Source organism: Dasypus novemcinctus, chromosome 12 (assembly GCF_030445035.2).
Source record: "Dasypus novemcinctus isolate mDasNov1 chromosome 12, mDasNov1.1.hap2, whole genome shotgun sequence".
Classification (NCBI taxonomy): domain Eukaryota; kingdom Metazoa; phylum Chordata; class Mammalia; order Cingulata; family Dasypodidae; genus Dasypus; species Dasypus novemcinctus.
In genome coordinates, this window is record NC_080684.1 from 103,659,394 (window position 1) to 103,676,070 (window position 16,677).

Below are 16,677 nucleotides of genomic sequence, written 5' to 3' on the forward strand. Positions count from 1 at the left end.
ACCTAGAAAGGCCGGGCTTGAACCCAGGACCCCAAACCTAGGCTGGTGTCCAGCCAGGGGGCCCCAGGACAGCCACGCCATCGCTGAAAGTCTGCCTTCCACCCTCCCATCGGCTGCTAGGGCCTTCTACCCCTCTACCCACCCACCTTCCCTGCAAAAGCAGGAAAAGAAAGAAACCCACAAAATCAGTCAATTTCCTCACTTTCAAAGGAAAAGAAACACTTACCCCATGCTTCTGAATGGCCACATTGGTGAGATGAACAAACATGTTATCCAACTCACTGGTACTTGGCGTGTATTTTACTGTGCAAAATCGGCAAAATCCAAGTTTATACCTAAATGAGAATTTAGATCAATTCAAGACTCTGATGAGAGGCATAAGTAAAATGAAATATACCATTTTACTCTCTAAGGAGTTGCATTTTTTATTTTAAGACTATTTTTAAAATTTTTATAATTTTTTGAGACTTTTAAGATTAGGACCCACTTTTATTTTACTCAATTCCTTCTAGGTGCCAGGTACTGTACAGGCATTACATTTTCCTAAACCTCATAACAGCATTAAGAAATAAGTATTATGTCAAAACACAGTATCAAGGGGTGCAGGTGTGGCACAGTGGTTGAGTGCCTGGTTCCCATGGTGAGGCCCTGGGGTCAATCCCCAGTATCTCCTAAAAAACAAAACAAAACAAAGAAACTACAAAACATAATGTCACAAATGGAAACAAAACTGTGGACTTGGGAGGCAGACTTGGCCCAATGGATAGGGTGTCCGCCTACCACGTGGGAGGTCCATGGTTCAAACCCCGGGCCTCCTTGACCCGTGTGGAGCTGGCCCATGCGCAGTGCTGATGCGTGCAAGGAGCGCCGTGCCCCGCAGGGTGTCCCCCACGTAGGGGAGCCACATGCGCAAGGAGTGCGCCCTGTAAGGAGAGCCGCCCAGCACGAAAGAAAGTGCAGCCTGCCCAGGAATGGCGCCACACTCACAGAGAGCTGACACAACAAGATGACGCAACAAAAAGAAACGCAGATTCCCAGTGAGGCTGATAAGGATAGAAGCGGTCACAGAAGAACACACAGCGCATGGACACACAGAGCAGACAACTGGAGGGGTTAGGATGGGAAGGGGAGAGAAAAAAAATTGTGAAACTACTGAAAAAAAACAAAACGAAACAAAAAACTCTGAACACTTACATGTAACAGCGCAGGGGGCGGTACGTAGACACCAGAACGTACAAGCGCAGGTCAAATTTCCTCCCGCCAATCAGGAGCGGGTTGTTAATATAGAGAGAGATCACGTAGGCTTCCTTAGTAGACTGAGAGACAAACCTAAAAATGTCACAGTAAGTCAAAATTAGAAGGTAAAAACCAAAGGTACATTTTGTCGGCTGACACCAAGTTCCCTGCCTCTCACGAAGTGTGACCCCTGTCCATCGGGGGAGAAAATGGGGTGTGGCGGTGGCCGCAGAGCAGCCCCTTTGGTGCCTGGGCACAGGAGCCGGCGCCCACAGCTGCACAACTGCCCCTGGGAAGCCACTCTCTGTGGGTTCCTTGGGCCTGACCCGTCGGAGACAGAGTAGCCAACTGCAACCAACATTAAATTCCCGACTCCAAGAAACACATCCCGTCACTCCAAGGCAGGCGTGACACGTGGCCCATCCACCCCACTGGCAAAACCACCCATGTCCCGCGCCGCTGCTTGGCTCTAAGAGCAGTCGGACATTTCTGAGCAGTTAAGGACATGGGCAGGAGCCGCAGAAGAGATCCCTGACCCAGAACCCAGTCCTCTTGGGAAGGGGACCTGACTGCAGCTGCTGACCACAAGGGCCTCCGTCACTGGGCGTGCCTTCCGGGTGCCACACAGGCTGCCCCTGCACCGCCCCTGCCAGCTTGGTGCTGTCATCATCCCCACTCCACCCAGATGAGGAATTGAAGGCATCAACAGTCTGAAAACAAACCTGACTCAACGAGTCAATGTCCGACTGGGATTCAAGCCCAGGCATTGTGGGCGCCGAGCCCCAGCTCTTAAGCACGTGCTCTGCTGCCTTAGAAACACCAGGGCCGAGCGGGCCTGACGCCTGCCTCGGGAGGCAGAGGGCGGCCTGCAGGGCTCCTGCCCTGGTGACTCCTGCGGGCCCACTCACTCTCTTCCCTGCAGCTCACCTCAGGGAGAGTGTAGGACCAAGGACAGGACTGCGGCCCGTGGCCAAGGACACTAGTTCTAACCCCTCGGGATAACTAAGGTCCCCGCCCGCTCATCTTCCTTTGTCCCGCAGGGATTCTAGCTCTTGGCCAAAAGGCTGAAGAGTGACACGACACTGCTGATGGCGGAGCTCACAAAATGGGGTGGCTTCCCCCACTTACGAAGACGTTTTGCTGTCCCGGGACCACTTCTTGATCTGGGAGAGTTTGTTGATGAGAAAGATGCCCTTGCCCTGGGCTTTGCCGCAAGGCTTCATGATCCAGGTGCTGGAGGGGCTTTTCCTGAACTCCTCCACAAACAGGTTGTAGTCGGCAGGCAGCATGTAGGTGACCGGAACGAAGTCTGGCAAGCGGAGGGGCAGCGGTGAGCCCAGCCCCGAGGGGCCGCTAGCGGGAACAGACTGCCACCACCCTGTCCGGGGACAGCCTCGTCATCCGTCACCCCACCCTCCAAGCCCTGCCACTGACAGAACGCGGCCTTGCGCTGCTCCATTCTGGGCAGGAATCCCAGCCATCTGTGTGCCCAGTACTTCACAGCTCTGCACCATCGGGTCCCCCCCAGCAACCTGTGAGCTAGGTGTGTGTATCATTCCCATTTACCAGAGGGAGAAACGAGGCCCGGAGAAGTCGGTTATATAATTTTGCCCCAGGTATGCGACAGGAGTTTGAAACGGTCTGACAGTGCAGCTGTTATCAGCAGGAGGGACAGGGACAAGTCATGCTCCCTGGTATTAGGAGATGCGCCCTTGGGCAGGTCGTAGCTTAGCAAGTATTTTCCCCTGGCGCCAGACAACCAGAACATTCTCTCATGTACACGCACATAGCCATCCCGAGGCACTCACACACACAAGCCATCCCCGAGGCACTCACAGAGACTGAAATCCCAAACTTGAGCACCCCCACTTCTGGAGACACCTGAAGTGGTGCCCACTACAGCCTGCACCAAATGTTTACCCGTCAAGGCCACCAATCAGGGCCTCAGGGCCTCCCGCCACTCAAGGAAGCAGCTCAACCGTTTAATTAAACCTGGAGGCCCGTGAAAAAGGCACCAACCCAAATAAAGGTATTTTCCATTTTCATCTTTTTCGGCCAGGGGACTCCCTTCCTTCTCCAGCTCTTTCCTGTATCTTTTAATATTCTTCACCATCAGATCCTTCCGGGTCAGTTCATAGTGGTTTGGAAAATGGTTGACTATTTGATCATCCGAGAGCCGATATCCAGTTTCAACGCTGAAAACATTCCGGATTGTTTGCACACTCATCCTGAAAGAAAAGCACAGAAGGGATGTGCACACGAGAGCCAGGGGTCCATGCTGACGTGGCAGTCACTGCACAAAGGCCCCGGCAGACACCCACCAGGAGGGGTCCCCAGAGCCTGACATCTCCCAGCACTGGGAACAGCCCAGGATATGGGATGGTGTTTTATGCGGCCTCAACTGTTTGAGGGCAGGGGCTGTTTGGATTTTGTGTCCTGAAGAGTTTCACTCTCTGGCACATAGTAGGTGCCCAGAAAATGTTTATCAGTCAACATGTGAACCAACCAACAAGCGACAATCCCTTTCCAACTGACGTCAGAACTCATTTACACAGTATTTGCTCCCAAAAGCAGGAGGGTCGAGGACTCCTTGAAAGCAGGTCACAGGGTTCCTGCACCAGTACCTCATATTCCTGGAGCTCCTGAAAGACAAGCTAAAGTGGGGAGCAGCCTCCTGAAACAAGGAGAAAAGGAGGGGGGCCAGCAGAGGGGAAAGAGGATAGACGTTTCTAATCTTCTCTGAGAAAGCACCGTCCTCACCCACCCCAGAGGCCAGGGAAGGAGGAGGGGAAAGGACAGGGCGGCACCTCCAGGAGGCCCTGGAGCCACGAAACAAGGTGGCTGCCGTGGCCTCTCGCTGTGTGGCCACCAACCTCAGGAAGGCAGCAGGAGCCCCCAAAGGGTTTCTTTCAATTGCAAGATGATTACAGTAAAGAGATTTTCAGTTCTTACTTGTAATAGTGGAGTTCAACCATATATAAAAGTAGAGAGAAAAGGGTAATGAATCCCCTTTCCCAGTGGCAAGAATTAGCAACACACAGCCAGTCTTGTTTCTACTATATCCCACCCACTGTGCCCCCATCACTGACTTACTGTGAAGAAATTCCCAGACACCATATTTCACCTAAAATATTTCTGTATCTCTAAGTTTTAAGTACTCTTTCTTTTATATTACATGATATACTATTTTATACTACTATCATAACTAAAGAGTAAGAAATTCCTGGCTATCATAAAGGATTAAATCAGTGTTTAAATTTCCCCAGTTGCCTGATAATTTTTTCTTTTTTTTTAAGGTACCAGGAGCCGGGGATTGAACCTGAGACCTCTTGTGTGGGAAGCCGGTGCTTAACTACTGAGCCACATCAGCTTCCCTTACATATCTTTTAATTTATACATTCTCCCACCTCTTCCTGTTTTTTTTCCCCCTAGACAATTTACTTGCTGAAGAATCTGGATTGCTTGTCCTGAGGGGGTTTTCACAGGTTCCTTGTTTCACATGTACCCTGGACCCCTGTATTTTCTGTAAATGGCAGTCACACCTGGAGGCGTGATGAGATTCAGATCCATGTTTTGGTGCAGCAACATTGCAGGTGGCGTGCGCTGCTGTCAGCAGGGGCAGACAGTCTGGGTCCTCCTCTATTTTTGGGGTATGATAAAATGCAAACCACCAAGGAGAGCCCCGTATGTCACTGCAGATTTTCTGGTAGCCACACTTTCATGGATTGAACTATGTTCCCAAAAAAGACAGGTTCAAGTCCTAACCCCTGGTCGCGTGAACATGAGCCCATCTATAAACAGGAACTTCTAAGCTGCTATTAGTTAAGATGAGGCCGAACTGGACACGGGTGGGCCTTTAATCCAACAGAAAGAGTGTCCTCACAAGCTGAGGAAATGTGGACAGTTAGGCGGGACAGCCACACAATGGGGCAGAGAGCAAGCTGTGCTGCCACAAGCCAAAGAGTGCCAGGAAGGCTGGCAACGCCGGAATCCAGGAGACAGACCCAGAACGGGGTCTCCTCTTCCGGAGGAAGTATGACCCTGCTCAAGAGGACTTCTGACCTCCAGGACAGTGGTGAATGAATTTCTGTTGTTTAAGCCAGTTAGCCTGGTGGACTTGGCTACAGCAGCCCCGGCACACTAAGACAGCCATTTAAAGGCAACAGGTGAAAATAATTTTAATACAGTCTCTCCAACCTAACATATCCAAAATATTATCACTGTACCATAAAATCTGTATAAAAATTACTGCTGAACCATTTTATATTCTTTTCTTCATACTAAGACTCAGAATGTGCTGTGTATTTTAACCTTGCAGCACATCTCACTTTGGACTTGCCCCAGGTCAATGCTCGGTCCTCGGGGTTTACAAAGTGGTGACATTCTTATTCAGTCCCCTTTCGTTCACTAACTGAAATATTTCTACAAGGAGATACTTCCCTTCATCAACAATGTAGATGCACTGAGAAACAGTTCATACAGGCAAGACAGCATAAATGCTTCTTTCCCTTCATTTACTGCTTTTCAAAACAAGAAGCTGGCTCCCCACCACCTGCCTGACACGTGCGACGAGCTGGGTTCTGGCTACCTACCATGTTGAAACAAATTATCCCAACATGAGAAACTTGAAAACACAAACTCTGAGTGTATCCCATGACTCTGTGGGTCAAGAAGTCAGGCAGGGCTCAGCGGAGGGGTTTCTGCCCCAGGGGCACTGACTGAGGCCACTGGGTGGCACTCAGCTGGCAGGTAGGCTAGAGGATCCCAGGTGGCTCTGCTCCCGTGTTGGTGCCTTGTGCACACAGTGGAAGGCTGGGCATGGCTGCAGCCGTCACCCACCGCGCCCACACGGGGCCTCACAGGGCCGCCAGGGCCCTGGCAAGAGGGATTCCACAGAGGGAGTGGAAACTGCTAGGCATAAAAGGCCGAGTCCAGAGAATGACATGCATCACTTTTGCCATATTCTGCTGGTCAAAGCAGGCGGAGCCAACCACATTCCAGAGGAGGGGACACAGACCTGCCCCTAGACGGGAGGAAGGCGTGTCAAAACATTTGTGGTCATCTTTATTTTGCCCCAAACTGCCACTATGATTTTGGTATTTTAATTAACTCATAGAGGGAAGCGGACTTGGCCCAATGGATAGGGCGTCCGTCTACCACATGGGAGGTCCACGGTTCAAACCCCGCGACTCCTTGACCCATGTGGAGCTGGCCCATGTGCAGTGCTGATGCGCGCAAGGAGTGCCCTGCCACGCAGGGGTGTCCCCAAGTAGGGAAGCCCCACGCGCAAGGAGTGCGCCCTGTAAGGAGAGCCACCCAGTACAAAAGAAAGTGCAGCCTGCACAAGAATGGCACCACACACACGGAGAGCTGTCACAACAAGATGACGCAACAAAAAGAAACACACGGGAAGCGGACTTGGCCCAGTGGTTAGGGCGTCCACCTACCACATGGGAGGTCCGCAGTTCAAACCCCGGGTCTCCTTGACCCGTGTGGAGCTGGCCCATGAGCAGTGCTGATGCGTGCAGGGAGTGCCCTGCCAAGCAGGGGTGCCCCCCGTGTAGGGGAGCCCCACGTGCAAGGAGTGCGCCCCGTAGGGAGAGCCGCCCAGTGCGAAAGAAGTGCAACCTGCTCAGGAATGGCGCCACACACACGGAGAGCTGACACAACAAAAAAAAGAAACATAGATTCCCGTGCTGCTGACAACAACAGACGCGGACAAAGAAGAACACGCAGCAAAACAGACACAGAGAACAGACAACTGGGGGGGAGAGGGAAGGGGAGAGAAATAAAATAAATAAATCTTTAAAAAAAAATGCAGATTCCTGGTTCCACTGATAAGGATAGAAGTAGTCAAAGAAGAACACACAGCGAATGGACACAGAGAGCAGACAACTGGGGGAGGAGGGGAGGGAAATAAATAAAATAAAAATGAAACATGGGAAACGGACTTTGGCCCAGTGGTTAGGGCGTCCGTCTACCATATGGGAGGTCCGCGGTTCAAACCCCGGGCCTCCTTAACCCGTGTGGAGCTGGCCATGCGCAGTGCTGATGCACGCAAGGAGTGCCTTGCCACGCAAGGGTGTCCCCCGCGTGGGGGAGCCCCACGCGCAAGGAGTGCGCCTGTGAGGAAAGCCGCCCAGCGTGAAAGAAAGTGCAGCCTGCCCAGGAATGGCGCCGCCCACACTTCCCGTGCCGCTGATGACAACAGAAGAGGACAAAGAAACAAGACGCAGCAAATAGACACCAAGAACAGACAACCAGGGGAGGGGGGGAATTAAATAAATAAATAAATCTTTAAAAAAAAAAAATGAAACAAAATAACGCACAGGTGCAAGCATGTTTGATGAGTGTCAATCCCTTACAGCTCTCATTACTGACACTCCAATTCTTCCTTGGGGGCAGAAGGAGCTCTTCAAGGGGACCCCCGAGTGAAGACTCCGGGCCTCTTTGCTAGTGTCCTTGCTTTCAGATTTGACACGTTGTTCCAAGCTCCTCTTGTCCATTCCTTGCCCTTGGCCTGGGAGCAGTCACTCCTCCAGGAGCAAAGGCCCCTTAGGAATACCTACACTTTCACCCACGCTGGTGGACTGCAAACATCGCCCCAACTCTCCACCGTTCTCGGGTCCATAACCTTTATCATGTAACTGTGCAGCAACTCCCATCAGGAGGTAGTCTATTTCCTACCCCTTGAAGCTCAGCTGGCCTTATGCTTGGCTTTGGCTGAAAAGAATGTGGCATAAGTGACGGTGTGCCATTTCGAAGGCTTGAGGGCTTCCCCTCCTGCCTGGGCCCCTGCCACCACCATGAGAACAAGCCCAGGAGAGCTGGCTGGAGGGAGTGGAAACAGATGTGAAGAGACCATGCTCATCCCCCTGAGGGCACCCGTCAGCTGACAGGACATGCATGAGTGGGCCGAAAGAACCACTCAGCTAGAGCCATGAACTTAAGAATAAAAATGGTGGTTGTTTTAAGCCCCTAAATTTTATGGTGTTTGTTATGCAGCATTAATGCGTCCATGGCTAACTGATATTCCCACCATATAAGAGTCACTGTTTTCATGTTTCACATTTCTCCTAGTTTCTGCCCATATGCAAGCTATTTTTTTTTAAATAGTCTTATTCTGAGGTTTTTTTTTAAGATTTATTTTATTTATTTTCCCCTACCCCCTTGTTGTTTGTACTTGCTGTGCCTATTCATCTTCTTTTTTTCTTTAGGAGACACCAGAAACTGAACCCAGGACCTCCGATGTGGAGGAAGGTGCCGAATCACTTGAGACACTTCCGTTCTCTGCTGTGCTCTATCTCTCTTTATGCTTTTACTCCTTTGTATCTTGCTGTGCCATCTTGTTGCGTCACCTTGCATGCCTGCCCGTTGCGTCAGCTCGCTATCTAGTTCATCTTCTCTAGGAGGCACCAGGAATCTCTGTTCCCTGCTTTGTTATATCTCTCATTATGTTTTTCTTGTTGTTTTTTAAAAATATTTATTTATTTATTTCTCTCCCCTCCCCCCCACCCCAGTTGTCTATTCTCTGTGTCCATTTGCTGCGTTGTCTTCTTTGTCCGCTTCTGTTGTTGTCAGCGGCATGGGAATCTGTGTTTCTTTTTCTTGCGTCATATTGTTGTGTCAGCTCTCTGTGTGTGCAGCACCATTCCTGGGCAGGCTGCACTTTCTTTCACACTGGACGGCTCTCCTTATGGGGCACACTCCTTGCGTGTGGGGCTCCCCTACGTGGGGGATACCCCTGCGTGGCAGGGCACTCCTTACGCACATCAACACTGCGCATGGGCCAGCTCCACACGGGTCAAGGGGGCCCGGGGTTTGAACCGCAGACCTCCCATGTGGTAGATGGACACCCTAAACACTGGGCCAAGTCCGCTTTCCATGATTTTCTTCTTGTGTCTCTTGTTGTATCATCTTGCTGTGTCAGCTTGACATACCTGCCTGTTGTGCCAGCTCATTGTCTTCTTTAGGAGGTTCTGGGAATTGAACCACAGACCTCCTACGTGGTAGGTGAGCGCTCATCACTAGAGCTACATCCGTTTCCAGCAAGCTATTTTTGAACAGTTATTATCAGAATAGAGGTACAATTTTATCATATGCTTTTTCTTACATCAAAATAATTATGTTAGATTATCAGAAGACAGAGGATTAGAGAGACACAGGACTCACTTCTCTCCCAGAAAAATTGCTAAAGGATAGGAAGAAATGGCCTAGAGAAAAATGTTTTTGGTTTAGGACACCAGGGGAAGGCTGGACACCACCCAGAAAAGAGAGGGCAAAGGAAAAGAATCTCAACAGGAAGACTCTGTGAGTTAAAGCTGCAGCTGCAGATGCCGGCGCCCACCCACCCCTCACTCAGCGCAGACAGCTTTGGATTCTCCAGTTCTGGCCAGCAGCTACAGACAGAGGGGGCCGCAGGGGGCTGCCTCCCCAGGCAAGGGGAGAGAGGGATGCAGATGAAGGCTGATTCAACTTTTGGCCAACAAATGTGGTCTGATGTGTCCCACAAGCCCTTCCAGGCAGGGGGCCTGCACCACTGCTTGCCCTGGAGGCTGGCAGGGGACTAAAACTCTCACAAATACCCTCCCTGCTGACCCGGACTGGCTTGTGGGAGGCAGAGGGGAGTGGAATTATTTCCTGTCTGGGAAGAGTGAGGGAGCTGCCGCAAAGGCTGGAGAACAAACAGCCCCTGAGGAAGTTTGCTCTGTGAGGCTCTGAATAGCCATGAGGCAGGATCCTCTGTCACACTGCTGTGACCATCGCACTGCTGTGACCGGTGCTGCTGAAGGGAATTTGATCTGTGAGGCTCTGAAGAGCCATGCGGCAGGATCCTTGGTCACACTGCTGTGATGGGTGCTGCAGTGAACACACCCTGACCAGGCTTTGACCTGGGAGGGCTGCCCGAAGAGCACCATCTGCTGGCAGACCAAGGAGGTGCATGTGAGGAAATTAAAAATAAATAAATGAGAGAGGCTTTTTTTCTGGCCTTTATAGCCTCCTTCCCAAAGACCCTTGGAAGTGGGACTGTAATCCATTACTGGGTCCAGGGACCAGATCTGAGCAAATAACAGGGACAATCCTTAAGACCTAGAACAGGTGAACCAAGAATCAAAGAATGGCAGTAACGCACAGCCTCCTACCACTAAATCCCTATGCCAGAGAGAGAAATTGAGCATCAGATTAAACTCACCATCCTAATCAGATGCCTAGACATCAGCAAAAAAATACAAGCTATATTAAGAAAGTAGAAGATATGGCCCCCAAAAAGGAATAAACCAAAGCTTAAGATGAGACACAGGATTTGAGACAATTAATCAACAAAGTTCATACAAATCTCCTAAATGAAACCAGTGAGTTGAAACATAATATGGCTAAGGAGATAAAGGACATCAAGAGGACACTGGGAGAGCACAAAGAAGAATTTGAAAACATGAATGAAAAATAACCGAGGTTATGGGAATGAAAGAACAATAGGTGAGATCAAAAACATATTAGAGGGAAGCGGACTTGGCTCAATGGATAGAGAGTCTACCTACTACATGGGAGGTCCATGGTTCAAACCCAGGGCCTCCTTGACCCGTGTGGAGCTGGCCCATGCGCAGTGCTGATGCACGCAAGGAGTGCCCTGCCACACAGGGGTGTCCCCTGTGCAGGGGAGCCCCACGCGCAAGGAGTACACCCCGTAAGGAGAGCCGCCCAGCACGAAATAAAGTTCAGCCTGGCCAGGGGTGACACCGCACACACAGAGAGCTGACACAGCAAGATGATGCAACAAAAAGAGACACAGATTCCCGGTGCCGCTGACAAGATAAAAAAAGCGGACACAGAACACACATCAAATGGACACAGACAACAGACAACTGGGGTAGGGGAGGGGGAGAAGGGGAGAGAGAGAGAAAAAAACATATTAGAAGCATACAACAGTAGACTCAAAATGACGTAAGAGAGAATAAGGGATACCAAAGACAGAACAGCTGAAATAGAAGAGAGAGAAAAACAGAGAGAAAAAAATGGAAAAAATTGAGCCAGAGCTCAGGTTGCTGAATGATAACATGAAGTGCAAAAACATGTGTCATGGGAGTTCCAGAAGGACAAGACAGGGGAGAAGGGGCAGAAAGTGTATTTGAGGAAATAATGGCTGAAAATTTCCTAACTCTCATGAAAAAAATGAAGTTACATGTCCAAGAAGCACAGCATACCCCTATCAGAATAAATCCAAATAGACCGACTCCCAAGACACATTTACTCAGAAAGTCAAACACCAAAGATAAAGAGAAAATTCTGAGAGAAGCTAGGGAGAAGCAAACCAGCAGACTTAGATTTCTCTTCAGAATCCATGGAGGTAAAAAGACAGTGGTATGATACAATTAGGATACTGAAAGAGAAAAACTGCCAGCCAAGAATTCTTTATCCAGCAAAAGTGTCCTTCAAATATGAGGGTGAGTTTAAAATATTCAAAAACAAACTGAAACTAAGTGTGTAAAAAAAAAAAAATACACCTTTGCAGGAAATAGTAAAGGACTGAAAGGAAAAGACAGAAGAGAGGCTTGGCAGAGAGTATAGAAAAAAGAATAACAGAAAGGATAGCCAAAAGAGTAAAAAGACAGACAAAAATAAGACGTATGAAAATCAAAGAATAAAATGGTGGTGGAAAATAACGTATTTACAGTAATATCATTGAATGTGAATGGATTAAATTCACCAATCAAAAGATAAAGGCTGACAGAACAGATAAATATAAGTCATCTATAAGCTGCCTATAAGAAACAGACCTTAGACCCAGGGATACAAACTGGCTAAAAGTTAAAGAATGGAAAATGATACTCTGCAAATAGTAACCAAAAAAGGGCAGGGGTAGTTATACTAATATCAGACAAAACAGACTTTAAATGTAAAAATGTTGTAAGCGATACAGAAAGCCACTGTATTAGTCAGCCAAAGGGGTGCTGATGCAAAATACCAGAAATCTGTTGGTATTTATAAAGGGTATTTATTTGGGGTAGAAACTTAAGTTACCAGGCCATAAAGTGTAAGTTACTTTCCTCACCAGAGTCTGGTGCCACGTGTTGGAGCAAGATGGCTGCTGATGTCTGCCAGGGTTCAGGCTTCCTCCTCCTCCCAAGGCTCAGTGGTCCCAGCTTCTTCCAGCATCAGCTGTAGGCTGGGAAAAGTCTTGTCTCTCCCCAGGGCTCGTTTCTCTCTGGGCTCAGCTGCTCAACTCGCTCCACAGGGACAGCTGTAAACTATCAGGCTAAAGGCTTGTCTCTCTTCTTGGGGCCTCTGCTGCATCTGCTTCTCTGTATTTACTTCCTGGGGCTCCAGTTCAAAAAACAAACCTCCCTTCTTCGCAGAGCAGTTTCTCTGTGTGTTCCCTCCTGCCAGGGAGCGGGGACTCAACATCCTGATGTGGCCCAGTCAAAGCCTTAATCATTATTTAATCAAGTAAAAGTGAACCTCTGAAACCAATCCAACCTAATATGCCCAGAGGGACAGACCAGTTCACAAACATAATCTAGTATCAATTTTTGGAATTCATAAACAATATCAAACTGCTATAGCCATTATATATATTAATAAAACGGACAATCCACCGGGAAGATATAACAGTCATAATATCTATGGACCTAACCAGGGTGCTGCAAAATACGTGAGGCAAACTCTGGCAAAACGGAAGATGTCTATTTCTTTTTTTTTTTTCCTTTATTTTTTAAAATGATGTCTATTTCTAGATATCTCTACTACAATAGTTGGAGACTTCAAAACACCACTCACATAATTAGATAGAATAAGTAGACAGAAGATCAACAAGAAAACAGAGAACCTGAACAATGATAAATGAGCTAGACCCAACAGACATATACAGAACACTGCATCCAACTCAGCGGGTTACACATTCTTCTCAAGGGACCATGGTTCCCCAGGATAGACCACATGTTAGGTCACAAGGCAACCTCAATAGATATAAAAAGGCTGAAATTATACAAAGCACCTTCTTAGATCATAATGGAATGAAACTGGAAATCAATAATAAACAGGAAAGAGGCAAATTTGCAGATGTGTGGAGGCTGAATAATACTCCTAAACAAAGTGGGTCAAAAAAGAAATTGTAAGTGAAATTAGTAAATATACTGATATGAACGATAACAAGAACACAACCTATCAAAATTTATGGAGTACAGTGAAGTTAGTCTTGAGAGGGAATTTTATTTTTTAGGAGGTACCAAGGATTGAACCCAGGACCTTGTTCATGGGAAGCAGGAGCTCAACCACTGCGCTATATCGCTCCCCATTGAGAGAGAAATTTATAGCCCTAAACACCTACATCAAAAAAGAAAAAAGAGCTAAAATCAAAGCTGTAATAGAACAACTGGAGAAACCAGAAAAAGAACAGCAAACCAATCACAAAGCAAGCAGAAGGAAAGAAATAATAAAGATCAAAGCAGAAATAAGTGAAAATGAGAACACCACCAAAAAAAAAAAAGAGGAAATCAACAAACCAAAAACTGATTCTGTGAAATCAATAAAATTGACAAACCTAGCTAGACTAACAAAGAAAAAAACGAGAGAAGATGCAAATAAATACAATCAGAAATGAAAAGGGGGAAGTTACAATTGACCCCACAGAAATAAAAAGGATCATAAGAGGTATAGCAGTTTGAGATTATTTATGAATTCCAAAGATAGATATTATGTTGGTGTGAACTGGTCTGTCCCTCTGGGCATATTAGATTGGATTGGATTCAGAGATTTCACTCTTACTTGATTAAATTATGATTAAGGGTTTGATTGCACATCGGCAGGACGGGGGCAGAGATTCACAGAGATAGCAACATGGCAGAGGAATTGGCAAAAGTTTTAATGTTGGAGCCTGGGAAGTAAACACACAGAGAAGCAGACACATGAGGAAAGAGAAAAAGCTCCATTAGACATGGCAGAGGCCCTGGGAAGAGAGATGAACAGTTCGCCTGAGAGTTTACAGCTGACCGTGTAGAGACAGGAGAGCAGCTAAGCACAGAGAGAAAGAAGCCCTAGGTGAGAGATGAGACTTATCCCAGCCTACAGCTGATATTGGAAGAAGCTGGGATCACTGAGTCTTGGAAGCAGGAGGAAACCTGAACCCTTGCAGACATTGGCAGCCATGTTGTCCCAGCAGCATATCAAAAGACTTATACATCATGACCAAGTGGGATTTATTCCTAGAGGGCAAGGATGGTTCAACATAAGAAAACCAATTAACATAATACACCACATTAACAAATTGAAGGAAAAAAGCCACATGATCATCTCGATTGATGCAGAAAAGGTATTCGAGAAAATCCTGCATCTTTTCTGGATAAAAACACTTTGAAAAACAGGAATAGAAGGAAAATTCCTCAATATGATAAAAGGCATATATGAAAAACCCACAGCCAACATCGTACTTAGTGGGGAAAGGTTGAAAGCTTTCCCTCTAAGATCAGGAACAAGTTAAGGCTGCCCACTGTCACCACTATTATTCAACACTGTGCTAGAGGTCTAGCTAGAGCAATTAGACAAGAAAAATAAAAGCCATCCAAATAGCAAAAGAGGAAGTAAAACTCACTGTTTGTAGATGACATGATTCTATGTAAAATTCTGAAATGTCTATTACAAAGCTACTTGAATTAATAAATGAGTTCAGCAAAGTGGCAGTTTACATGATAAAAAATCAGTAATGTTTCTGTACACTAGTATTGAACAATCTGAGAAGGAAATCAGGGGAAAAATTCCATTTACAATAGCAAAAAAAAAAGACTCAAATACCTAGGAATCAATTTAACCAAAGAAGTACAGGACCTATATGCAGAAAACTACAAAACAACACTAAAAAAGAAATCAATGAAGACCTAAAAGAATGAAAAGATATTCCATGTTCATGAACTAGAAGACAAAATATTGTAAAGATGTCAATTCTACCCAAACTGATTTATAGATTCAATGCAATGCCAATCAAAATTCCAAAAGCTTACTTTAGAGAAACAGAAAAGGCAGTTACCAAATTTATTTGGAAGAGAAAGGACCCCCAAATAGCCAAAAATACCCTAAAAAAAAAAAAAAGAGTGATATGGGAGGACTCTCACTATCTGATCTTGAAACATGTCACAAAGCTACAGTGGTCAAAGCAGCAAAGTATTGGCATAAAGAAAGACACATTCATCCGTGGAATAGAATTGAGAGTCCAGAAATAAACCTTCACCCCTAAGGTCAATTGGTTTTTAACAAAACTACCAAATCCATGTTAAACAGAAAAAAATGTCTCTTCAACAAATGTTGCTGGGAGAACTGGATATCCACAACCAAAAGAATGAAAGAGGATCCCTATCTCACTCCCTATACAAGAATCAACTCAAAATCGATCCGAGACCTAAATATAAAAGCCAGGACTATAAAACTACTAAAAGAAAATGTAGGGAAACTTCTCCAAGATCTCATGGCAGGTGGTTGTTTCTTGGTCCTTACACCTAAAGCACGAGCAACAAAAGAAAAAAATACATAAATGGGACCGCCTCAAAATTAAACACTTTTGCACCTTAAAGGACTGTGTCAAAAGGATGAAAAGGCAGCTGACTCAGTGGGAGAAAATATTTGGAAATCATGTATCCGATAAGGGTTTAATATCCATGATATAAAAAGAGGTGCTACAACTCAACAATAAAAAGACAAATGACCTGATTGAAAAATGGGCAAAAGTCTTGAATACACATTTGTCAAAAGAAGAAACACAAATGGCAAAAAAGCCTATCAGAAAATGTTCACCATCACTAGCGATTAGTGAAATGCAAATCAAAGCTACAATGAGATATTATTTACACCTATTAGAACGGTCATGATTAAAAAGATGGAAAACTGCAAGCGTTGAGGAGAATGTAGAGAGGAAGGAATGCTTATTCCTGTTGGTGGGAATGTAGAATGGTACATCAACTGTGGAGGACTATTTGGCAGTTCCTAAGGAAGCTGTATATAGATGTGCCATGAGATCTGGCAATACAACTACTGGTTATATACCCAGAAGAACTCAGAGCAGTGACAAGAACAGATAACTGAGGTTTTATTCACAATTGCCAAAAGATGGGACAACTCAGGTGTTCATCAACTGATGAATGGATAAATTGTGGTATACACATTTGATGGGACATTATACAGCTGTAAGAAGAAATGCACTTGTGAAACATATGATACAGATGAACCTGGAGGACATTATGTTGAATGACGCAAGCCAGACACAAAAGGACAAACACTATATGATTGCACTATTATGAACTAAACATATTGTGGAGCTTATAGAGTTAATAACTTGAATACAGGTCACCAGAAAATAGAATGAGATTAGAGAATGGAAAACTGAAGTTTAATATGTGCAGAATTGGTAAAAAGGTTTTTCATAAATCTTTGGAAATAAATTGAAATGGTGAAAACACA

At 46.3% G+C, this 16,677-nt stretch overlaps 1 protein-coding gene across 2 annotated transcripts in view; it reads right to left on the reverse strand.

The window, feature by feature from the left end:
* TTLL1 (TTL family tubulin polyglutamylase complex subunit L1) overlaps positions 1-16,677 on the reverse strand; it is a 52,658-nt gene that overhangs the window by 23,219 nt on the left and 12,762 nt on the right. For both annotated transcript variants that reach the window (XM_058308897.2, XM_058308896.1), the window contains exons 3-6: positions 3,256-3,464; positions 2,365-2,545; positions 1,195-1,329; positions 227-335 (exon numbers count right to left, since the gene is read on the reverse strand). In XM_058308897.2, coding sequence (XP_058164880.1) covers positions 227-335; positions 1,195-1,329; positions 2,365-2,545; positions 3,256-3,464 — 634 coding nt within the window. The remainder of the gene's footprint in view (positions 1-226; positions 336-1,194; positions 1,330-2,364; positions 2,546-3,255; positions 3,465-16,677) is intronic.